At 59.4% G+C, this 24,250-nt stretch overlaps 1 protein-coding gene across 11 annotated transcripts in view; it reads left to right on the top strand.

Annotated features, from left to right (window-relative positions):
• MGLL (monoglyceride lipase) overlaps positions 1 to 24,250 on the top strand; it is an 86,737-nt gene that overhangs the window by 9,070 nt on the left and 53,417 nt on the right. For 4 of the 11 annotated variants that reach the window (XM_043441891.1, XM_043441893.1, XM_043441890.1 and 1 more), the window contains one exon: positions 23,322 to 23,428. In XM_043441891.1, coding sequence (XP_043297826.1) covers positions 23,322 to 23,428 — 107 coding nt within the window. Of the gene's footprint in view, positions 1 to 19,064; positions 19,172 to 19,224; positions 19,509 to 19,927; positions 20,122 to 21,891; positions 21,912 to 23,321; positions 23,429 to 24,250 lie in introns of those variants that run through there. The other 7 variants (XM_043441887.1, XM_043441884.1, XM_043441886.1 and 4 more) reach the window with 6 other exon arrangements.

Raw genomic sequence — 24,250 nt, 5'->3', positions numbered from 1 at the left:
AGGCATTCAAGCAGACATCCCACCCGGGGCTGGGCTCTCGGAGGGCCTCGCTGCTCCCTGCTTCCCCCAGAGGCCCGCCCCTCCGTGTCTCCATCTGGGCTGTCCTGTTTTCAGTGGTGTGAAGCGTGTGGGCACCTCTGCAAAGCCCAGGGAGGCTGAGGACCAGGGCAGCCCGACCTCAGGAAGGTGCAGGAGACTGACGTAGGACCCGGGGCGGGGTGGGGTCCGGGGAGCCCAGGAGGCCTCGAGAAAGGGAAGCCGAAGAGGATGTAGGGTGGGAGTGCTCCACGTGGAGTGGGGAGGAGGGAAGAAGGGATGCAGGGGGGAGAACCCGGGTCAGGGAGCTGGGGGCTCGGGTCAGGCTGGCCTGCGGATTGCCCCGGGCCGTCCACATGGCCGGATCAGAGATGAGGGGCCTCTGCTTGGGAAACAAAGCCTTTAGGTGTTCTAGGTGCTTTGCTATGTTCATGCTGTTCGGTCCGTCGTGCCAAGACATCTTTCAGGGGAGACTGGTGTCTTGGGGACGCACGGCGGGATGGTGCTGTGGACAGTGGTGGACCTTGGCAGTGGTAGACCAAATGGCAGGCCTTGGAAGTAGACCCAGAACCAGCCTGGGTCCACACGGTCGGGGTGGGGCTGGAGGCTGCCCCTGGACCCGAGAGTCCGTCTTCTCGTGGTTGAGCAGGGGCCCCTTTCCCCTGGGTGGTCATAGAATCAGACGCTGGGCATCTGCGGGGTCAATGCCTGGCACCAGTTACGAGATGTGAGTGTGTGGGTTGTCTTGGGCTCCCCCACCATCCTCCCGATGGGCTCTGGGGACCACTGTGGGCTTGTCTGTCATCCACCAAGCTCACTCCACCCTCCCCGCCAGCATTAGTCACAGGCACCCTGAGTGTGAGTGATGACCTTCCTGACCTCCGTCTTGACCTCCCTCCCCGTGACTCAGGCTGTGTGCTTTCCCCAGGCTCCGGGCTAGTTACTTAGCAGTTAGAGCCATTTCTGTGAGATTTCAGACGCCCCAAAAACATCCACTTTATGGGTGCTCAGTTTACAAAGTCACAGGGATGGTGTTGGTGGTGCAGTTCTTTCTGAGATAACATGCAGTTAGCAAACTCGATGCTTCATTTAATGTCACTTGAAAACCTCTGTGCCCATGTTGGAGGTGTGACCCTTGACCCCTGGAGGACCACGCGACCCTTAGGGAGGGGACCTGGGGGTCAGCGCGCCCAGACCCATCTGGTTCTCAGCCCCATCTGCAGCGGCCTCAGTGCTTGGCATGTGTTTTCTTCCCAGGCCCCGATGGCGTGCCGGGGTGCGTGGAGGTGCTGGTGCTTGGGCTGGGCTTTGCGTCTGTAAGGGCAGCGTGCTCAGGGCATCAGGAGGTCTCTGATTGGCAGCCTGTGCTGGGGTCCACAGGCATCTCTGTGCGTCTCTGGTCAGCTGCTCCCCCCGCAGGGCAGGCAGCCGGCCGGGGCCTGCTGGCCTGAAGTGTCTGGCCTGGCAGGCTGTTGGTCTGATCTTCCGCACGTCCCCCGGGGCATCAGGGTGGCAGTGTTTCAAGGGCAATGAGAGAGCAAAAACACGCTTTCCAAGTCTTTGCCTGGGTCAAGTTTGCAAGTGTTCCACAGGCAGAGTGGGTCAGCCCAGAGGCCCGTCCACGGAGCACGGTCGGGGGACGATGTTCGTGGCCGTTTTGACTCCGTCGCTGGGAAGGGACTTTGGTGCTGATAGCTGGGACACCAGGGTTGGAATTTTGTTTCTGCCTCTGAGTGACTCTAGATAAGATGCCAGCAGGTAGGCTTTCCAGCAGGTCCCCAGAGTCTGCGATGTTATATAACTCGGGCAGTTTGCAGCTCACGCTGGCGACAGCCTCTGAGCGTCTCCAAGGCAGAGCTCACGCTTCATGTCTTTCTGTCTTCCTCAGCTCTGACCCCTGGTAGAGTTTCACGTCTAGCACAAACCAAGAGATCTGAGCATGTTTGTTGAATGAATGAGCGAACTTCCTGTATTTATAGGGTAAGGCAGTTGGGCGGGTTGATTCTCAAAAGTCCCTGCCAGTGCAGTTTTCTAGGAAAGGAACAGCATTTCCACCGAGTGTAGACCAGAGGGGCTAACTCTTTGTGCGGGAATCAGGGCACCTAAAAGGCAGAAGCATCAGTGAAGGGAGTTAGTAACAGCCCAGAAGAGAATATTCCCTACAGCCAGTCAGTCCCCTGGAATACTAGGTGGCTGGGTTTTAGCCATTTTAACTTTGAAGTAAAGTTTGCAGACACACCCGTGAGTGGGAGCTGCGGGACGGCAAGGGCGTCTTCACTGTTACTGCAGAAGTTGGCGTGGGCGCCAGAATCTGGGGTCGGGGTCAGCTTCCTCTTAATGTGCGGACGATTCAGCAGGTGTTAGCCGAGCTGCAGGCGTAGACTCAGCACCCCACGGTAGAAAGCGATGGGGGTCCTCCGAGCGGCCTGAAGACTTGGGGTCCGCTTGGCCGCAGACCCCTAATCGCGTGAGCTCTTTCTGAGTGTCTTGTGCGTCGGGCCTCATTCTGGTTTGGAGACTCTGAGATGGTTCAGCAACCCCTCTGCCTTTGAAGACCGCTGCCCTCATGTGCCAGGGGGACAGCGCCAAGCACCGTGGCGGTTTGCTTCTGAGGGCCATGCATTCTGCGTAGGTGGGAGCGGGTGTTCAGCGAGAAGTTCAGGTGACTCTAAACCGACCCCTGAAGGTGTGGAAGGTGACCGGAGGAACCACTTTCGCACGGGCATGGAGTATGTTCTGAAAACAACAGAAGCCTTCTTCTGTCTGAAACGTGCGGTGCGTGGCTGGAGATGCGTTTGGAATGACTGATCCGGGAGCTGGAATTTGAATGGCCGTCATGTTAGTCTGCCACAACGTGCCACAGGCCTGCTGGCTTAAACAAGAGAGATCTCCTTTCCCGCAGTCCTGAGGGCTGAAGGTCCCCGTCCAGGAGCCGGCGAGTGGCGTCTGGTGAGAGCTGCTGGCCCGTGGGTGCCGCGTCCTCGTCGTGTGTCCGCGTGGCCCCTCCGGCGCCTTCCCGCCGACGGGGCAAATGCTCCGTGACTGGACGAGCCTCCTGACTTTCCAGGCTCCTGCGTCTCTGTGGTTTCATGGCGGATGCCCCAGCCTGTCTGAAGTCGCTGTGGGTTTAGCCTTTGCCTTGGCGTCTTGTGTCTTGAGATCACCTGGTGTCAGCAAACCGCACTGGCCGACTGGCCTGAGGCAGGTTCAGACGTGAGTGGGCGGTGCCCGGTAAACTCTGTCCGTGCCCTGCAGACCCAGCAGTTGCCTGCCCTGTACCCATTCCTCCACCTTCCTGACTAACTTTCGTCCCTCGGGATTGGTTTTAATCAGGTGTGAATGTTCCCTTTTCCCAGTGTTATTTGCAGCAGGAGCTGCAAATCATAGCCTGTTATTAAAAGACCATTAAAATAAGAGTCTTTCAGCCAAAGGGGCTGGAGCAGTGGGATGCGTGTCTGTGTGCTCAGTCGCTCAGTCGTGTCTGACTCTCTGCAACCCTGTGGACTGTAGCCCGCAGGCTCCTCTGTCCAGGGGTTCTCCAGCAAGAACACTGGAGTGGGTAGCAGTTCCTCCTCCAGGGGATCTTCCCGACCCGGGGATCGAACGCGTGTCTCTTATGCTTCCTGCATTGGCAGGCGGGTTCTTCTCCACCAGTGCCGCCTCGGAGGCCCTGGAACAGTCGGATATCTACATGCAAAAAAATGAAGATGGACCTTTTCCTCACACCATGTACAGAAGTAAACTAAAAGACCTGAATATAAAAGCCACAGCTATAAAACTCTTAGAAGAAAACATAGGAGTAAATCTTCACTACCTTGGATTTCACCATGGTTTCTTAGATATGACCCCAAAAGGACAAGCAACAAAAGAAAGAAAATGATACATTGGACTTCATCAGAGTGAAAAACTTTTGCGCTTTAAAGTATAGTTTGAAGAAAACGAAAAGACAGTTCACAGAATGGGAGAAAATACTTGCAAAACATCTATGTGATAAGGGAATTGTATCTGGGATATGAAAAGAATGCTTGTAATTCAATGATAGAAAGATAGCCTCCCTGAAAAAAATGGGCAAGAGACTTAAATAACATTTCCCCAAACAAGATTTACTGATGGCTAATGAGCACAAGAAAAGATGCTCAGCATTAGTTGTCATCGGGGAGATGATGACAAATCAAAGCCACGATGAGGTACCACTTCCCAGCCACTCGGACGGCTGTGGGATAAGGACAGGTGATGACGTGTATTGGTGGGGATGTGGAGAAGTCTGGACTCTCATGGCCTGCTGAGGGAATTTAAAATGGTGGAGCCGCTTTGGAAAACAGGCTGACAGCTACTCAGAGGTTAAGCACTGTTAGCGTATGACACGGCAGTTCCGTCCCTAGGTATGTATCAAAAGCAACTGGGGACTAACAGATATTTGCTAGTATATTTAAAATAGATAAACAGGGACCTGTGTTGTGGCATAAGGAACTATTGTCAATGTCTTCTAATCACCTCTCATGGAGAAGAACCTAAAAAAGAATAAGTATCACTGAATCACTTTGCTATACACCTGAAACTGTATAAATGAATTATACTTCAGTTTTTTAAAACATTGAAAACATGTCCGCACACTTGTACACAAATATTCATGACAGTGTTATTCCTAATAGTCAAAATGTGGGAACAAGCCAGATGTCCATAACTGGTGAATGGATAAATAAAATGTGGCATGTCCATACAGTGGAATATTTGGCCACAAAAAGGGAGGAAATACTGGTACAGTGATGAACCTGAAACAATTATGCTGAGAGAAGCAAGTCACAAAAGATGACATGTTAATATGATCCCATTTTCATGAAGTGTCCAGCCTAGGCCAGTCTTTGGAGAAAGAAGGTGTATTCATGGTTGCCGTGAGCTGGGGTGGAGGTTGAGACAGTTGAGGGTGACAGCTAAGAGTAGGGGTCTCTTTTCAGGGTGATGGAAGTGCTCTAAAACTGATTATGAGGTTGGTTATACTATGTGAATAGGCGAAGAACCACTGAATTGTATACTTTAACAGAGCAGATTACATAATCTGTGAATTATATCCTATGAAGCTTACCAAAAAACCACAAATACCTCAGAAAATGAGTTAAGACGTGCTGCTGCTGCTGCTGAGTCACGTCAGCCGAGTCCGACTCTGTGCGACCCCATAGACGGCAGCCCACCAGGCTCCCCCGTCCCTGGGATTCTCCACGCAAGAACACTGGAGTGGGTTGCCATTTCCTTCTCCAATTAAGAGGTGTTGGGCAAACATTTTTAATGATGTTTACCAAAAAAACCTAACGACACAGAGTTACGTAGGATATGATGGTAGAAGGGTAGCGTATAGAGCGGTGATCTCAGTCATATTAAAAGTGTGGTCATGGAAGAGATTAGAAATATGACTATAAAAACGGAACGCATGGCCTCAAGCCTTGCGCTGTCTTCAGAAAGGCCCACGCTCAAGTCGGACACCTCGCTGGATTCCTCCTGGGCTTCACCTCCATGAATCTCACACCATCACATGGGGCTGACGTCATGCTTGCTGTTTCACTGACGTGGAAACTGGCCCCAGAGAACCACATGCTAATGAACGCGGAGCCGGTATCTGAACCCGCGTCTCTTTGCTCTAAAGGCGGTGCTCTCTCGGCAGCACCCAGCTCTGCCTTGTAAACACATACAGAGCTGTCCGTAGCGCCCGGCTGTGTGCACAGGTGCCCTGTAGCCCCACCTGATGGATGGGGAGACTGAGGCTTGGCAAGGGGCTGTGACCAGGGGCCTGGGTGGAGCGACAGGAGTGGAGCGAGCCCTCGGTGCCTGGTCCCTCCCCCCACCCGCGTCCAGCTGCAGCGGTGGCTCTGACGATGCTCGCCTGCGTGCAGCTGCCTAGCAGGGTCTCAGCAAGCTCCGAGGCCCGAGCTCTGTCCCCCCAGAGCAGTAAGCCTGTCCCCTAAGCTCATCTCTGCTCCTCTTGCCTCTCCTGCATTCTCAATAAATTCCCGATTGTTTATTGCCATCCGCTTGGCATTTCACCACCCAGAAGGACTTGGAGCCATCTGCAGACTTGGAAAGTTCATGCTGTTCTCCTTCCAGGAAAAAAAAAAAAAAAGAAAAAGACTGTTACATAAGATGGGCCCGAGCACATTCTTACAGGAAGGTTGGGAGCCACTTGTCAGACCGTAGGCCCCCTGCTCTCTCCTCCCGCCGTTGCATCATCCAGGTCCAAAGTCACACGCCGCTGTCAGAACCATGCTTCCTCGCAGAGCCGTCAAGAAGAATCCAAGTGTCTCCCCGACGCCCACGAACAACTTCAGGCGCCCCTTCGGGTCTCAGGAGGGGTTCCTCCTGGAGAACGCTCAGGCCTTCTCACGGTGTGCGCTGGCCACCCTGTTCTCTGTCCTTCCAGCAGGGCGGGGGGTCACCTCCGGGGCGGGGGTCCCCGTGCACCCTCCCCTTCTCCCCCTAGCATCTCTCCAGCTGCAGCCATCTGTCCTTCAGCCTCCAGGCTCTCCCCTGCTTGCTCACCTTGGGTCGTTGAATTTTGTTGTAAATAAAATTTGCTGTTTTTGCGTGAGCATGTTCATGGTAAGACATTGAGAAATGAAGGGAAAGTAGGGAGCTTGGACGACCGATTCCCCCCCAGACGGTCCTTGGTAACACTCGCGGACTCTGAGGAATTGGAAACCGCCGTGCAGGTGGAGGGCCAGTCCCCCGGCTCTGCAAATGGGAGGGACAGAGGAGCTGGGACCGTTCGCTCCCTTGCAGGGACGGGGTGGCTGGGGCAGGACCCAGAGGTCTGAGCTGAGTGAGAGGCCGGTTCCAAACATTGATCCGGACGCCAGCCCCCCGAGGAGCCCTTTGGCGTGAGGACCTTTTCAGGGTGGTGGGCGGGCGGTGGCCGTGTTCTCCTGGCCGCTTACGGTACAGACTGCTTTGCCATGGAACATAGACAACTCCCCGAGGCCACACCCCAAAGGCGTAGGAAATTCTTTTTGGGAAGGAGCTGTCTGAGGTTGGAGGAGTGATAATTTCCGCAAGCGTTTCCAGCTTGGTTTGTGGGAGGCAGGTCTGCGCCTCTCGTCCCTGGAGCTCTCGTGTGTGCTCCACGTCCGGCAGATCCTGGGGGTCTGGTCGAGCCTGCCCGGGCCTCCAGACCCTCTCTGCTCGCCACACTCTGAGCACGAGGCCTGCCAGCTGCTCCGTGCCTCTGGCGGCCCGTGTCTGGTGCTGTTTGCAGTTTGGGTCTTCCCTGGTGGCTCAGACAGTAAAGTGTCTGCCTGCAACGCGGGAGACCCGGGGTCGATCCCTGGGTCAGGAAGATGCCATGGAGAAGGAAATGGCAACCCACTCCAGTATTCTTGCCTGGAGCATCCAATGGACGGAGGAGCCTGGCAGGCTACAGTCCAAGGGGTTGCAAAGAGCCAGACGCGACTGAATGGCTTCACTTTCTTTCTTTGCATTTTATTGGCAGCAGTGAGGCACGTACCCGAGTTAGTGACACCCTGTCCGACAAACTCTTCTAAAACGCATTTATTTGTCTGGCTGCCACACACCGGCTCTTTGCTGCGTCGGGCGGTCTCTCTAGCTGTGGCGTTTGGGCTTAGTCGCTCCGCCGCGTGTGGGATGTTAGGTCCCCAGCTGGGGATCAAACCTGCGTCCCCTGCAATGCACGGCAGGCTCAAGCGCTGGACCACCCAGGAAGTCCCCTGACAAACTCCTTCCGTTGTTGCTGCTGCTGCTTCCCAGTTTTGCTGAGATGTCGTTGATGTGCAACGCTGTCTGAGCTTAAGAAGGTGTGCAACTTAATGAAATCCCAGGGCTTCTGAAATGAATATCACAGAAGCTCATATCTCATACAGATGCAAAAATAAAAGGGGGTGGGACTTTTTCCCGCTTCTGATGGGATCTGCACTCTTCACAGCTTTCCTGCACAGCGTCCAGCAGTGGTCACTCTACGCCATGCTGGACGTCGCATCCCAGGACTAGACTTATAACCGGAAGTTTGTGTTAATACCTCTCGCCCTCCTCCTTCCCCCCTCCCACCCCCATCCTTGGTAACCACAAATCTGATACTTTGTTCTAAGAGTGTCTTTTGTTTTGCTCTCCTCTTGTTTTTGGATTCCACATACCAGTAAGGTCAGGTATTGCTTTCTCTCTCTGACTTACTCCACTCAGCATAATGCCCTCAGGGTCCATCCGCGTTGTTGCAAATTGTAGAATTTCCTCAATTCTTATGGCTTGAGTTCTGTTCCACTGCATGTACACACCACGTCTTGATCTGTTTATCTGTTGGTGGACAGAGGTTGTTCCTGTAACTTGGTGACCGTAAACAAGGCTGCTCTGAACATGGGGGGCGGTGCGGATATCTCGTGAACATAGTGTTTTCATTTCCTTTGGATGTATTCTCAGAAGTGGAATTGCTGGATCCTGTGATAGCTTTATTTTTAACCTTTTTGGGAACCTCCACACGTTCTCCATAGTGGCTGCACCCGTTGACATTCCCAGCAGGAGTGTAGGAGGGTTCCCTGCTCTCCGCACCCTCTCCAGCATTTGTTCTTTGTAGACCCTTGATGATGGTCTCTCTGCATGAGGTGGTACCTCATGGGAGCTTTGATGTGCGTTTCTCTGATGACTAGTGGTGTAGACCATCTTTTCACGTGCCTGTTGCCCATCCGTGTGTCTTCTTTGGAGAACATCTGACCCTGTCCTCAACCTGTGTCTAGAGCGCCTGGGGCTCTAGGCAGGAAGCAATTCCACGCTGGGGGTTGGGGGGGGGCGGCGCTCACAGCAGCACTTGGCCCCCAGCCCTGACTGTTCTCTCCACGGCGCTTCACACGACCTGGCATGCACTCACTTACTGATTATTCTGGCTCCGGCCGGGGACGCGAAGCTCCACCAGGGTAGGGACTTTGTCTAACTCAGGTGTGTCCTCAGAGCCTGAGCCAGACCCCGGACGCAGTCAGCGTCTGTCGCTGCGGGAGCTAGTGGCCGAGAGAAGGGTGAGCACCGGGCTCTGGCAGGCGGCCCTGTGACGGGTGTGTGTGTGACCGGCGGGGTCAGAGCAGCCTCCCGGGAGAAGCACGTCTGTCTATGTCTGTGTCTGTCTGCATGTAGACGGATGACGGCTGGATGGATAGACAGATGCACGCATGCGTGCTCAGTCCTGTCCGACTCTTTGCAACCCCATGGACTGTAGCCCACAGCCTCCTCTGTCCATGGGATTCTCCAGGCAGGAATACTGGACTGGGTTGCCATGCCCTCCTCCAGGGGATCTTCCCAACCCAGGGAGGGAACCTTAGCCTTCAGCAGGCGGATTCTTTACCACTGAGCCACCTGGGAAGGCCAGATAAATAGATACGATAGGATAAGCAGTGTTTTTCTTTTTTAAGAAAGCGGTGCTCTTAGAAACTTGCTGGAGCCTTGCAGCATCTGAACTTAGCGCTGCGGTCTTGCCGCCCTGCTTGTTAGGAGCTTGCGTTAGAGAGGACTTGGGGGCAGAAACATCAGTTGTGGCAGAAAGACAGCGGCGGGCCACACAGCATCTGCTTCCTGCTGCAAAGGACGACCGAGGGGCCTGGCTGGGCCGTGCGGCAGGAGGGCCCCCCACCGCCGGCTTTGTGGGGCGCGCTCTATGTCATCCTCATGCTGGCCCAGTGTGGTCCCCGCTTCCCAGGAAGGGAAACGGGATTCAGCAGCTGGCCCAGGGGCGCGGTTTAGGAGCCACAGAGATGGGTCTGCACCCACACCCTCTGGCCCCTGGCTGTGTGACGGGCCTGTCCGTGAGGGTCCGCGTTCGTTACGGTTCAGCCTGAGCTTTGTGACCGAGAAACGCCACAGCGTGGTGCTCACGTGAGACGTACGTCTGGGTCTGTCTCCATCACCCGTCCAGGGGTCCGCATGGCCAGGCGGGGGCCCAGCCCCTTCTGCCTTGTTGCCCTCCACCCCGAGGGGTGGTCCGGCGACCACAGCCGGGTCCTTGGTGTCCGGGCTCCAGGGCGTGGGAAGGAGGAGGAGCTGGTGCGAGGCGGGTGTCGTGGAGACCGCACATGCGGTGGTGTCCATGCCCGCGGTCATGGGCCGCGCCTCGCTGCTGGTCGTGGGCTCTGTGGCCTCCGCCTGGTGGCCATGGGTCTGGAAGCTCCCGGGGGCGGGGGCGGAGCCTGGGGCCGGGTGAGGGAAGCGCTGTCTGCCCATCACTATGCTGCGATCACTTGTTCATTTAGCAGCAAGTGTTAACCTGTCTGGGGGCTGCCAAGAAGCCCGGTACGTGGCCGGGAGAGGAGCTGCTGGCTGCCAACGGGGACGAGCCCAGGGGGCCAGGCCACAGTTTCTCGTGCTCACTGCTCCCGTCCATCTGCCCTGCTGCCCCTGAGGCAGCGCGTAGGTGGGGAACTGCACAGAGGGTGGGTTCACTGTGGGTGGGGCTGGAGCCAGGAGCGGGAGCTGGGCCCCCCGGGATCCCGGCAGGAGAGGCAGGACAGAGGTTCGAGGCCGCTGGGTTCTACCTCTGCCTCTTCTGATGGTGTGTGTGTAACATCCGCGCTTTCAGGGTCCGTTTAGTCGTCTTTATGTTACGGGGCTCCCGGGCAGGCCCTGCTGGGATAACAGGTCTGGTTTGGGGTGGTGGATGCTCCCAGCTGTGTCTCCCGTCCTTCTGGCCGCTTCGGGCCCTTGGACCCTGACGGTTAGTCCTGCGTGTTGGACGGTGTCCGAGCTGGCCCCGCCTGCCCCCCACCCTCGTGGGAACTCTGCTGACCCTCGTCCTGAGCCTTGTTACCTGTGACCCCGAGCTGCCTCCCTGCTCCCCGGCTCAGCTGGGTCATCCGTGGTCTCTGCTGCCCTGACCACCTGCACCCTCCTGAGACCTCCGTGGCCGGATCGCTCTGGGGGAGCCAGAACGCAGAGCCTCAGGACAGACAGGGATGCAGAGTGCGGGCAGGATGGCCTGGCAGGGAGGAAGGGGGCCCAGGAGGGAGGTGCGGGGCTGAGAGCGAGTCAGCTGCCCGAGTGTCACGGGGACGACTCTTGGCGTCGGCAGGATGGGAAGCTGCACAGATTGGAGTGGGAGGCCTGGGGGCAGGGTGTGGAGCGGGGAGGCTGTTGCGATCGGGTCCGGGGGAGCGGGGGCTGGGGGCGGGGTGTGGAGCGGGGAGGCTGTTGCGATCCTCGGGTTTGGGGGAGTGGGGGCTGGGGGCGGCAGCAGACAGCTGCAGGGGATGCACGTGAGCGGCGCGGCCTTCCGGGGAGTGGGCCGCAGGCTCTGTGTCCGGAAGCTGCAGGCAGGGCCACAGTGGTGGACCTGGGGCTGCCCGTGAAGTGGCTGGAGGCTCAGAGCCCTGCCTGTCTTCTCACTCACATCCTCACGTCCCACCCAAAACCAGAGTGCTGTCTGCCGGGAGGAGAAGTTTTCCTGCAAACCCCATGAACCCATCAACCCACTGAGCAGCCTGGTGTCTGCTGGGCGAGGTTCTGGGCGATGGAGACTGGGAGTTGTCACAAGTGCCTGAAAAACAAAGAAGCAGGTTTTTCCAGCCCAGGGTGACCAAGGGCTGTCACACAACCATGCCTGGAGACGGGGGCCCAGGAGGAAGTGTGACTGATGCTGGCTGAGGTTCTGTGTGGCCAGGGCACCGCTGGAGGGGTGGGATCCCCCTGGATAGACGGGAGGTGGGTACGGTCGTGGTACATGAGCGTGGCCCGGAAAGCTTGTGGTGGACGAGGCGGCCGCCCTACTGATGATCAGGGAGATGGGAGTAAAGGCCACAGTGACGTTCCCTGCCCCAGCTGTTCAGCTGGCAGATCTGAAGGCTGACGTTGCCACGTGGGCAGAGCAGGGCTGAGCACCGTCGGCGAGAAGGTGAGCCAGTCCCGCCCGCTGGGGCTGACTGTCCTCCCCCGCCGGGCGGTGAGTGTCACCAGCAGGGACACCCTTGCCCGTGAGTGCCAGGAGCCTCACACGACAACGCCGCGTCCCCAGTGGGGCCAGTCCAGACGTCTGTCTGCAGGGGCCTCTGTGCTGTGTTGGTGAACACTGCCACACTCGTCCACGAGGCTGAAGCCCCACAGCTCCAAAGCCAAAGAAACAAGATGCAGAAAAGCCGCGAGGATGGGTCTGTTTGATACAAATTCGGACGTACTTGGAACAGACTGGTGTTTACGCAGCGCGCACGTGGTTAAACGACGAAGAGAAGGAGCCGCGGTGGTCGCAGGAGTGAGGGCAGCCGGTGCCCCCGGGGGTCGGAGGCACACACTCCGGCCTGCGGCGCTCCGTCCGTGTGCCCGCCACACCGTGACTGCTCACCTGCCCAGCGCACTTCACAGCGAGCGGCCACAGGGCCGTGCTGACCTGGCCACGCCGACCGTGGCACGACCCACGCTGAGGTTGGGATCGGCTGGGAACGAGGCTGGGAGCTCTCGGGAGGCTCTCCTGGGCGTATGTGGTCGTTCAGTCGTGTCCCACTCTTTTTGACCCCATGGGCTGCGGCACACCCGGCCTCCCTGTCCTTTCCTGTCCCCCAGAGCTTGCTCAAACTCATGTCCGTTGAGTCGGTGATGCCATCCAACCATCTCATCCCGTGTCGTCCCCTTCTCCTCCTGCCTTCAATCTTTCCCAGCATCAGGGTCTTTTCCAGTGAGTCAGTTCTTCACATCAGGTGGCCACAGTATCGGAGCTTCGGCTTCAGCATCAGTCCTTCCAATGAATATTCAGGACTGATCGATCTCCTTTAGGATGGACTGGTTGGATCTCCTTGCAGTCCAAGGGACTCTCAAGAGTCTTCTCCAACACCACAGTTCAAAAGCGTCAATTCGTAGGTGCTCAGCCTTCATTATGGTCCCAACTCTCACATCCATACATGACTACTGGAAAAACCATAGCTTTGACTAGACAGACCTTTGTCGGCAAAGTAATGCTTCTGCTTTTTAATCTGCTGTCTAGGTTGGTCATAGCTGTTCTTCCAAGGGGCAAGCATCTTTTAACTTCATGGCTACAGTCACTATCTGCAGTGATTTTGGAGCCCGAGAAAATAAAGCCTGTCCCCGTTTCCATTTTTTCCCTTCTATTTGCCAAGGCGTGCATAAGGATTTTCATTTTGCATTGTTGTCAGTTTTACTTTGTTTTCCAGACTGGCGTATTTTAGGGTATCAGTGGCATTCAGAATATGTGCGATCTTAGGCATGTGAGTAAGGAGTGAAGACAGTCACAGCGGAAAGGGTGGTGTGGGTCTCTTTCTTTCTGCCCTGGTTCTGCTCTCAGAGGGCGTCCGGCTCAGAGAATGGCGGTGTGCTGAGCCAGACCAGCCCGAGGCTCGGAAGGCCGGGGGGCAGTCCCGCTGTGGGCCGGGGCAGTCCTGTGCTCTGGGGACGCTTTTCTTTGCCTGCAGACGTCACGGCCGTGGGCTGGGGAAAAGCCTCGGCCCTGCTCCGCGGCCCAGCCTTCCGGGGATGGCCGCGTGGGTGGGGGCGGCGGGGGGCCAGCCAGGAGAAGCTGGCAGAGACCCAGGAGTGCGGGGCGCCGGCCGGTCTGGCCTCTCTGCTTGCAGGTGGTTGCTGCGGAACTGCTTTGCGCGTCGGTGTAGAAACACACCTCCGCTGTGGCCTGTGGTTTCCTCGTTGATGGCTTGCATCATCCTTGCACAGGGAGGCTGTGCTGCGTGGGGCTCAGGGCTGGTAGACCAGGCGTCCCGTGACCCCTCCCGCCGGGGCCCCATTGGCCTCTGTGTGTGGCCGCCTTGAGGGCTGTGTGACAGCTTCCCTTTGATGGCCCTTGATGGAGTCAAGGAGGCCTGGGCTCGACTGGAGCTGCCCTGTCCCTGCCACGTCCGAGTCCCCCACCTGCTGGAGGCCTGGAGGGCGTGAGGCCGCGCGTGGTGGCTCCTTGGTGCTCGCTGGAGAAGGGCCAGCCGCGGTCCCCTGAGTGCCCGAGCCGCGACACTCCATGTGGAGCTGACCTTGTCCTGGGGGGAGCAGGGGGATGGGAGCGGATCAGAACTAGCCTTTTCTAACCGCTGCCCAGTGTGAACGCAGCGTGAGTCCCGAGTGTGGGGCTGGGAAGGGTCAGGCCTCCTGGGCTGGTGACGTCTGCTCTGCCTGCAGCAGGCGTGTCTGTGTCCCCCGCAGCGTTTCCGGACCGCCTCCCGGCGTGGGCGCCGTGCAGGGGGTCTGCTCAGGTGTCCTGTCCGCTCACCCACGGCAGCTGTGACGTAGGCGGTGCTGGCCCGCCCCTCCCATGGGAAACTCTTCCTGGAAAGAGGTCAGCGAATCCAAAGAAGGACCTCAGACGAAACATTAGGCGTGGTTGCAGTTATAAAGCATAATTACAGTTGTAAGCTATAGTTATAAGTTCATGATTAAAGTGTAAGTAATAACAAACTGAATTTAATGTATATGGAGAGGGAAAACATGGAAGGAAATACCATGTCCCTGCCGGGAGCCCTGGATGGAGGGATTACACGTGGGTTTTATTTTTCTTGGTGCCTGTCTGTGTTTTTCCATTTTCCAAAATGAGCCATATTCTTTTTCAGACTCTCATGGATGATGAGTGGGCATGTACGGCTTTCAGGTTATACCTGTGGAGGTTTGGTGACCTGCTTTGTCACTTCATAAATTCACCAGGATCCTTAATTACTGTTCCCCCAGGAGTCCCAGTGATTCCCTGGGGGCAGTTCTGTGCCTCCTGCTTCATCAGGACTGTAGGATCTGGGCAGATCCCTCAGTCACCTCTCAGTTCCTCAAACTAGACACATCTTGACCTTCAAAAAGGATGAGCGGAAGATGAAAATCACCAGAAGTTCAAAAGAGTTTTAGCAGCCCCACCGAAGGACAGAGTTCTGAGGATTCAAGAAAACATCTTATTAGGAGATAGTTTTGCTGCAAGAACTTTAGAAACTTTCCAATAATTTCAACAGGATTTGAGAAGACTTATCTATGGAATGTCCTGTAAAGTAAGAACAGGCCCTTACGAGGAGGGAACAAACTGACATCTGAAACGGGTCCCTGAGATTCAGAGCTTTTCCAGCTTTTCCAGTGTAGAGCCCAGCACACAGGCTCTCAAAGTATGCCAGTCTTCCAATTTTTTAGATAGAATTATATTTGTGTTTGGCTTCCCTGGTGGCTCAGAGGGTAAAGAATCCGCCTGCAGTGTGGGAGACCTGGGTTTGATCCCTGGGTCGGGAAGATCCCCTGGAGGAGGGCATGGCAACCCACTCTAGTACTCTGGCCTGGAGAATCCCACGGACAGAGGAGCCTGGAGGGCTACAGTCCACAGGGTCGCGAAGAGTCGGACACGACTGAGCGACTGACACTTCACTCACTTCGTGCTTATGTCATAACCTGCACACACAGCCCTGGCTTTTCTGATATCTCAGTGCTGTTGGCTTGTGAAGAGTTAGCTCAGTGGGCTTTTGAAACCGTCCAGGTTGTGCAAGTCTGCCAGGCCAGGCCTTCTGCTTCCGGTGGACACACAGGTTGCAGGCGGAGACTCAGAGGGGCCGGGCCAGACCCCCGGAGCAGCCGAGGGGCAGGGTGGCCGTCGTCCTGCTGGGCACCTGCTTCCGCTCCGACTCCCTTGCTTCTGCGGTGGGAGCCCCTGTGGTCAGCCTGCTGGAGCCAGGGGGCACGCAGGGAATCCCTGCAGATTTGGGTGGGCTGCCAGCCGGCCGCATGGCTCCTGGGTGAAAGTCCATTTCTGGCACGGGGGGGCCTGCTTGCATGTGTAAAAACCCAGATACACAGACCCAAAGGCGAGGCGGTGCCTGGGCTCGTAACCATTTGGCTGAGTGTAGCCATCTGCCCAGCACACGCACCTTGGCGTGTTCTCAGCTGACTTGATCTACCCAGCCCTGACGCAGGCTTCCCGGGGACAGGAAGCCACACACCGTGGGCCGGGCACTTGGAGAACACGGTCGCTTACTCCTCACGATGCCCCCATGAGGCCGGCCGGATGGGTCTTCCTCTTTTATGCCTGCCTACCTGAGTCCGGGAGTGACTTCCTCAGATACCAGAGGTGGGGTCTGAACCTGGGGAGAACCGGTTTTTAAAGCTTACCCCTTTTTTGGCAACACTTAAGTTTTTTTCTGTGCCCCTTCCCATCAAGTCTTAAGATGTTTGTGGGCCGCCATGTGTTATCAGGGCGAATGAATGGGTTGATTTCATTCAAGTGCCTTAAAGCCAGATCCATGGTTGTCGGTCTCCATAGAGAGACAGGCGTGGGCTTGGACCCACGTGCGGCCCCGGGCACGATGCCTGAGAAACATCAGGGACCTTCCTCCCTCCCACGGGGATGAAGCATCAGCAACGGGAGCCGCTTGCAGAATTTCTGTGCAAGGGAGGCGGACGGTCTGGGCCTCGGGGTTCAGACGTGGGCTGAGTGGCCGCAGGGTGTCCTGGGGGCGGTGGCCAAGGAGCTCATTGAGCAGGACGAGGCGCCCTCGCTCAGCAGATGAGAGCCTGTCCATGTCTGCCGGCCGGGGCAGCTCGGGGATGTGGCCGCGGATGTGGACGCGGACGTGGCCGCCTGCCGCCATGTGGGGTGATCGGCGTGGACGTGAGCTGGGACGCGGTCACCGTGGGGGCTGCAGGGTGTGAACCAGGTGGGCGGGCCGGGTGGCTGTCTGCGGGGATGAACTTGGAATGGATCTGCCCTTGCAGACGCCACGGGAGCAGGCTCCTGACGAAGGCTGTGGCGCAGAACACAGGCTGTGGGGGAGCTCAGTGGTCTCCACTTGGCCGTCCTCTGTTTTGGGGCACGTCTCAGTATTGGGTGGGGGACGTGCGCCTCGCTGAGAGAGGTGGGAGAGGCCTCCGGGGGCCCCGGCAGCCACGCCCTCAGCGGCCAGCCTGGGGGAGCCGGCCACGCTGTCCAGCAGTGGAGGGAAGAGTGGGCGGCCGGGAGGACCAGGACCGTGCCCGGCTGGGTCCCAGCGGAGCAGGAGGCCGTGTCCTCGGCCCCACGGGGGGCCCCGGGGCAGGTGGGCAGTGGGACCTGGAGTGGGAGGAGGTGGCCAGGCTCTGAGAGCCGCGTCGTGCAGGAAGGGGGCGGGCCGGCCCGGCGTCCCCTGGGGGTGGCCCTCCCCGGGAGGAATGTGGAGCAGCACCCTGGGTCATTCATGGGATCGACACCCCCCACCGCCGGCCGAGTTTGTGTTGGAGAGTCCGTGACCCACTGCAGAGTGGAGACACTCGGGTGTTGATTTCAGGATGGTGGACTCACAGCCGACCTCCGTGGGGACCGCAGGCTCCAGCTACTGCCTGGGGCGGGGGCCTCCGGGACGCCGCCTGACCGCCCCCCAGGGCATGGCCACACGGGGCGTCTCCCCCTTACCACGTGGCCCAGAGCGCAGGGTTCACGACCTCCAGCTGGGCGATCCCGGGAGCACGGGTCACCCCCTCCGGGCCCATGCTGGCCATGCCCGCCTCCGGGCCACTGTGAGCGCCCGGCAGGCTGGCGCCCGGTATGCTTGGGCCAGGATCTGGGCCGCAGCGAGTACCAGCTGCCAGCGCTGGCTGTTATGTAACGGCTCACTGCCCCCAGCGTCCCTCTGGGTTATTTTCCATAAATTCTCTCAATCAGGCCTCACGAGGCCCAGGAGATGGGCAGTTATCGGTCTGTTTTACAAATGAGAGGTCTATTTCGAGCTCCCTCTGAGATTTTTAGACCCCTCACCAGCTCTGTTCTATTCCCGTCCCCGTCGCACACTGCTGGTGCCGCGGGAGCCCCGCCAGGGAGGGACGCGCTGGTCCCCGGCTCTGGGAGGTGGCCAGGTGCTGGGTTTGTGTCCTGCCGGGCCGGGCGCGCTCCGCCTTCCTTACCGGAGGGGGCCCCAGCCACCCTCGCGATCCCACTTTCGGGTCTGATGACGGACACGCCGGGGAGGGGGTAGGTTTTTTTCAAGTCGTGCAATTCTGCAAGTTAGGAGCGGGGTGGATGCAGATGATGCTGTGACCAGCTGGTCTCCTGAGGGGGACGCCTTGGAAATAAGCGCAGCCCCCCAGGAGGCAGGCGGGCCCCCCTGACCCCGCACCGGAGGATCCTACAGGGGTTGTTGGGGCTGGCGTCCATGACAGCTGCCGCTTTCTGGGTCAGCGGACCCCCCACACCCCGAGCTGCTCCTGGTGGCCCCTCCCACCAAACATGTCATCCTTGGTCTTTCTGACTTTTTCCTGATGACACCAGCGCTCAGATTTCCTGTGATGAGTCGGGGGTGGCTAGGGAAGGGTGAGCGGGGAAGGGGCGTTGTCTTCTTTGGCCGCGCCTCGCTGAGCGTCTCAAGTCTGCCCCCTGGTTCTCCTGCCGGCCTTGTGCCTCCCCTGCGGGGTGCAGACGGAGGTGGGAGCGGGTCCCGGCCGAGGCCAGTGGCCTGCCGGTGACGTGGGGGTGAGCGCCCTGCCCCCCAGCCCTGGTCTGCGTCTCGGCAGCAGACGGGCCACCCTTCCAGGGGTCCCTGGGCAGTGTGGGCCCAGGAGGGGCTCGCTGTCCAGTGTGTGACGGTCAGCAGAGCAGGTGGCAGGAGCCGCAGACCGCCCGCGACGGTTTGCACGTCAGTTCTCTCGTGTCATCCCCAAACCCTGTGGAGGGGACGCAGTGGCCCATTTCACAGGTGGAGAAACCGAGGCCCACGTTCAAGGGGGTGGCGGAGGCTGCACATGGACCCCCCTGTGCCGCCGAAAAAGCAGGGTCACCCGGGACAGGGCCAGGCAAGACCTCGAGCCCCGCTCCCCACCTCTCTCCCTGTTTACCTCATGATGCCTCTGCGCTCAGTGGTTTTAGGACTGACCCATTTTACATTTGAGCAAACCGGGACCCAGAGAGGTCTGTCCCCTAGACCACGAATAAACAAGACTGAAGAGAAGCGGTCTGTCGGGTGGAGGGGAGTCCTGCTCCATCAGACCTGGGCGCAGAGGCAGCTTGTGACTCTTGAGTGTGCGTGTCGAGGGCGGCATATGCTTCCCCGGGAGCTGCCCCACCTCCCCGGGGCTGCGTGCCAGGCCGGCCATCTGCTCTGGAGCCGGGCCTCCCCCTCCGACAGTCACCTTCTCCTGGAATGACCCGCTCCCAGTGGGCTGCAGCCGGTGAAGAAGCTCCAGGAAACAGACCTGCCAGCCCCTCCTGCAGCCTGCTCCATGCCTTGTCTGTGTGAGCAGCCCTGCTGGGTTTTCTGCAGCCGTTCCTCCTGGGAGCCTGCGGGCCGGGGAGGAGGGAGCATGTGCCCTGGGAGCGTGCGGGCCGGGGAGGAGGGAGCGTGTGGCTCTCCTGGGCTCCTGCTGAGGGTCTGGCCACTGAGCTCCTGGGCAGACCCTGTCCTCTGCCTCCCGCTCTGTTACAGCAGGCCCTGGGACTGCAGGAGGTCAGACCAGGTCACTGCCTGGCTGGTCCCTCCTCTGCGTGGACCCCCCACCTCTCAGGACTGGTCCCCTCTTCTTCCTGGCCTGGGGTGGGCAGGGCCCCGCATAGGACAGCTCTCCTCCCCATGGTGAGACTCTTGTTCTCTGCCTGCCTTCCCGTCTGCTCCCTGCAGTCCCGCCCCGTGGTCCCCCCTCTGTTCCTGGCATTTCTCCTAACCCGCGCTGAAGGCCACGTTCTCTGCCGGGGACTGTCTCGGGCTCCTTGAGGGCGGGGCGGCGCTGGGCGTCCCTCTCCCTCCCTCGCGTCGGTGTTTCTGGATGATCCCAGAGGAAGGACTGCCGTGCCCGCCACCCTGGGAGTGCCCAGGGGCCTTGCCCAGGTGTCGTGCATGTGATGCCAACTCTGCGGGTTGTCCTGGCCTCACCTTTGCTCTCTGTCCTCAGCTTCCCGGCATCGCTGGTGTTTGCTTACTGGCCTCTTGGGTGCTGTTCCCAGAGCTGAAATGGTGTCTTGTGAAACCCTCACCCAGTAGGGCTGTGGGCGGGCAGCAGGCCGGGGAGAATGTTCCAGGGGGCCGGGGCGCTGTGCCCTTTTCCCAGAGGACACAGGGTGCACACTCAGGCCGGGAACGGCTGCATGTGTGTGTGTGGGAACAGGGTGGGGGCCTGGGAGCCGGGGGATGGCCGGGCCTCAGATGTGGTCCTCCGACGGACCGGCGAGCAGAGGCTCCGCCACGGCAGATGTGGGGAGACAGGAGGGGCTGCCCGGGGAGGGGGTGCCCTGACGGGCGGGTGGGCGAAGAGGAGCCACAGCCTGGGCCGAAGGTCGGAGCCTGGGGGCTGCGGTGGGTGGAGGGATCCAGGCACGGGGCTGGGGAGGGGAGTCATGTAGTCCGTCCTTCCTGGGCTCCTGCTGTGCGCCGGCATCTAACTCAGCTGAGCGCATCCTCAGAGAGGAGACCCACAGACCCACGAGGCTTCTGCCCTGGAGGGACCTTCCAGTCGGGGGAGGAGGAACAGAGCTGACCGTGGGCGAGTCATTCGGATGGCGACGTGCGCTTAAGACCCTACCCCCGAAGCAGTCAGAAGAAGCCTGAGACCCTGAGGACATGGCCCGGCAGGGTCAGGAACGGGTGTCCGCCTGACCAGCTCTCGGGAGCTGACTGTGTGCACCCCTCCCCCGCGCCCTCTCCCCTGGTGTCATGTTAATAACTTAAAATCTGCTGTGTTGAGAGCATTTACACCATGGAAATTGGCAGACAGTACAAATCAGGTCCATCCACCGTGGTTATTAAATGCTTAGCAGCACCCCACCATCCATGTAACTGAGCACTGAGAAGGGGAGCCTTCAGCCAGGGAGCGAGGGGATGAGGATGTGACTGCGGGGCGGCAGCAGCTTCATTGTGATGCAGCGGAAATAGCAGAGGGCTCTGTGGCTTGGGTCCAGGAAGCAGTGAATGTGGGAGCCCTCGGGGGGGGGCTGATGCCTCAGGATTGGGGTTCAGGCACGAGCTGGATCCAGGAACCAAGACACCCCCCCCAAACACGGCAGCAGCAGCTCGGATTCAGACAAGGCCAGTGCAGAGCACGAGTCTGCAGAGAAGCCCGGCCTGGGCCAGGGGAGGTGAGCCTGCAGGTCTGCCACCTGTGGGGAGAGAGCTGGAGGGTCTGTGCTTCCTGCATGGGTCTGCTTGTTTCTGCAAGGGCGGCGACAGCACGCCCCAGAAGCCTCTTCAGTCCAGAGGAGCCTGTGGTTTCCCCAGCACGTCCCCCTGGGAGTCGAGTGGCTCACAGTGGCTGCAAGTCTCCACGCCCGAAGGGCAGCCCTCCTGCCCCTGGGATCCCACACGGCTTCTGAGCAGCATCGCTCCCGATGGAGGTACCTCTCCACCTTGGCCACCCGGTGGGACCTCTGGGCCCTCCGCGACCCAGACCCGTTAACCAGAGGTGCGTCCAGGCTGGGACGCGGCCAGGCATGGTGGAAAGCTCCCCAGGTGACTCCCGGGGTGGAGAACGCCGGATGAGACCTCCGGCCTCAGAGCAGTGTTTTCCACACTGGCGGCTCCGGGGTGGGCCCTCTTAGCAGGCCGTTCCAGGCAGCGATGCTGAGCGCTGCTCCCAGGGATGTGAAATGAGCCCCTGAGGTCACTGTGCGCCCCGCAGGCCCCGACCACAGGGAGAGGCTGGCTGTTGCGTGACCCGGCTTGTCCACCTGCATTAACTGTGGGCTGAATTAATCCAGCCGCTGCCGCGCTCCCCAAGGACTGGAAAGTGCTTCAGCTGTTCCTTCTGGGAGCGCAGCCCCTGGTGCAGCTGGAGGTGACGGCTGTTTCGAGTTTCCAGCACACACCAGGGGAGCTGAGACAATCCCGTCCGCCGACCCCGAGGGCCAGGGTCAGGTGAATCGGCCCAGACCGATGTCCGATTAAGTGGAGGGGGCTGGACGTTGTGTGCTGCAGTAAAGAGAGTGTGAAAGTGTCTCCTGCATTTTAGGAGAAGGGCTGGGAGGACAGATGACAAAGTCAAATGAGGTCAGTACTGCTGCTTCTGCGCTGCTCAGAGCATGACGCACGTGGTCGCTCTGCCCCGCCACATCCTGGCAGCCGGGAGCTGCAGAGAGAACACAGGAGCTGGTTCACCCACCACACGCATACATGCTGGCTGCTGCAGGGCACCACTAGGCTGGCACAGCTCTGGGTTCTGCTGGCCGCATGGTGGGCAAGGCTCCTGGCTTCTCGGGCTGACCTCCAAGGGGAGGAGAGAGCCGGGAACTGAGCCCGCAAGTGAATAGCAAAGCAGTGGTGAACTGAGGTGTGCCCAGAGGGCCCGGTGCAAACCATGACGTGAGGTGAGGGCCCGGGGCAGGTCAGAAAGGCCCAAGGCGGGGAGGCCATTGTGCGGAGGTCTGCCGTGAGGCCTAAGCATGAGGAGCATCCAGGGGAGATCTGGGAGAGAGTGCTGCGGGGACGTGGGACCAAAGGCCCTGAGCCAGGATGAGCTGGGTGCTGCTGAGGAGACTGGAAGCCCCTTGTGAGGATGGGTGGGGAGCAGGGAGGTGCTGGAGGTCTGGAGAGATAGGGAGAAGGTGACTTGTCCTCTAAGCCCCAGGAGGCCCAGTGAGATCCGGGAGAGAGAGGGCGGCTATGCTCTGATCTGCATTTTACCCACTTGCTGTGTGACTTCTCTGGTTTTCAGTCTCGGCTGTGAAGGAGGTCACGTGTAGCATGATAACAAGGATCAGAAATCCTGCGTGTGGGCTTAAGGGAGGGACCGGCACATAGGAAATGCTCAGCGAGATGGCAGCTGCTGTCCCTGCTTCCTTCCCTCATCCCCCTGCCCCTCCCCCTTCATCTCACCATTCCTCTCCCCCTCCTCCCCATCCCCTCCCCCTCCCTTCCCACCCTCCCCCTCCTCCCCAGCACAGCTCAGAACTGTGCCAGGCGCAGAGAAGCAGAGTCCGTGTGTCCTCAGCGAGGCTGCTGGGGTGGGGAGGACGTGCACGTGTGGAATGAAGCGAGGCACACAACACTGGGTGGGGGGGGTGTCTGCGTACAAGTGACAGGCCGCCTCGTGTCCCCACAGCTCCGCCAGCGCAGGGCCGGGAGCTGTGGCTTCAGGGCCCAAACGGCAGCCTTAGGTCTGGTGTCCCCCGTCCACGCAGCTCTCCTCTCTGGGGTCACCTGTCCTCTGGGGCCGGCTCCCCTGGGCTCAGAGCCTCAGCTGGGGTCCCCTGTCCACGCGGCTCTCCTCTCTGGGGTCACCTGTCCTCTGGGGCCGGCTCCCCTGGGCCCGGAGGCTTGGCTGGGGTCTCCCGGCCACTCACTGAGGCCCTGACCACAGTGCCCGCTAGCCTCAGAGGCCCTGCCAGCCAGCAGCCTGGGCGGTCGCGAGCTCCCAGGACCCCGCCGGACCCCCCCTAACAGCCATCTCTCGTCCCGCAGGGCACTGGTGTTCGTGTCCCACGGAGCCGGCGAGCACTGCGGCCGTTACGATGAGCTGGCGCAGATGCTGGTGGGGCTGGGCCTGCTGGTCTTCGCCCACGACCATGGTGAGTACCGGCCCGCTCCGGGGCCCCGAGTCTGCCTCACCCCACCCTGCTCCCTCCTCGGACACTCCGCTCTGCTTCCCGCCCTGAGACCGGGGAAAGGCGTTCTCCACGGGCTGTTTCTAACTGAGAAACAGGCAGTTCTGTAAGCAAAACAAGTGTCTGGCCCACGGTTTCTGTTACGGCCGGGACTGAATGCAGGCTGATTGGAAGTCTCCGCTGAAAAGCCCCAGACTCAGGATACGTTTGTATGCGAGCTCGCCCCGGGCCACGTCACCCTCTCTCACATCTGCTGTGAGAAACGGGCCCTGGTTTACCCCCGAGGGACGGCGGGCGATGCTGCCCTCGGTGCAAGCCGGTTCACGGCCTGCGGGGGCCTCCAGGCGTGTCCAGGGCACTCAGACCAGGGGGACAGTCAGGGTCTCGAGGGCCATGCAGGCCTGAGAAACCCCCCAACACAGGGCTCGTTCACACGCACACACAGCTACACGCACACCCGTGCACGCGCATGTCTGCAGGCCAAGTCTTTAATTCTTTCTCAGTAACGAAGTTCACAGCAACCATCAAAGCGCAGCGTCTGTTGCCCGAGTCTGTCTCTAGCTCCTTCGCTGGTCAGCCGTCTTCGACGGCCCCTAGCCAAGATCCTTCTTTGCCTCAAGTGTTAAGATGGAAGAGTCCTCGTGACTGAACGTGGTGATTTCTGCACTGCCTGTCGTTGTGGCCCAGATGCAGAAACCTTGCTTCTGTTCTGCCCGGTGTGGAAACAATGAGCTGCAGAGGGGGTGGGGGGCAGTGCCGGGCCTGGGGGTTCCTGGTGACCGGGGA

The sequence above is a fragment of the Cervus canadensis genome, chromosome 22 (assembly GCF_019320065.1).
Source record: "Cervus canadensis isolate Bull #8, Minnesota chromosome 22, ASM1932006v1, whole genome shotgun sequence".
In the NCBI taxonomy this organism is placed as follows: Eukaryota; Metazoa; Chordata; class Mammalia; order Artiodactyla; family Cervidae; genus Cervus; species Cervus canadensis.
This window is presented reverse-complemented; position numbering and strand designations above follow the sequence as displayed.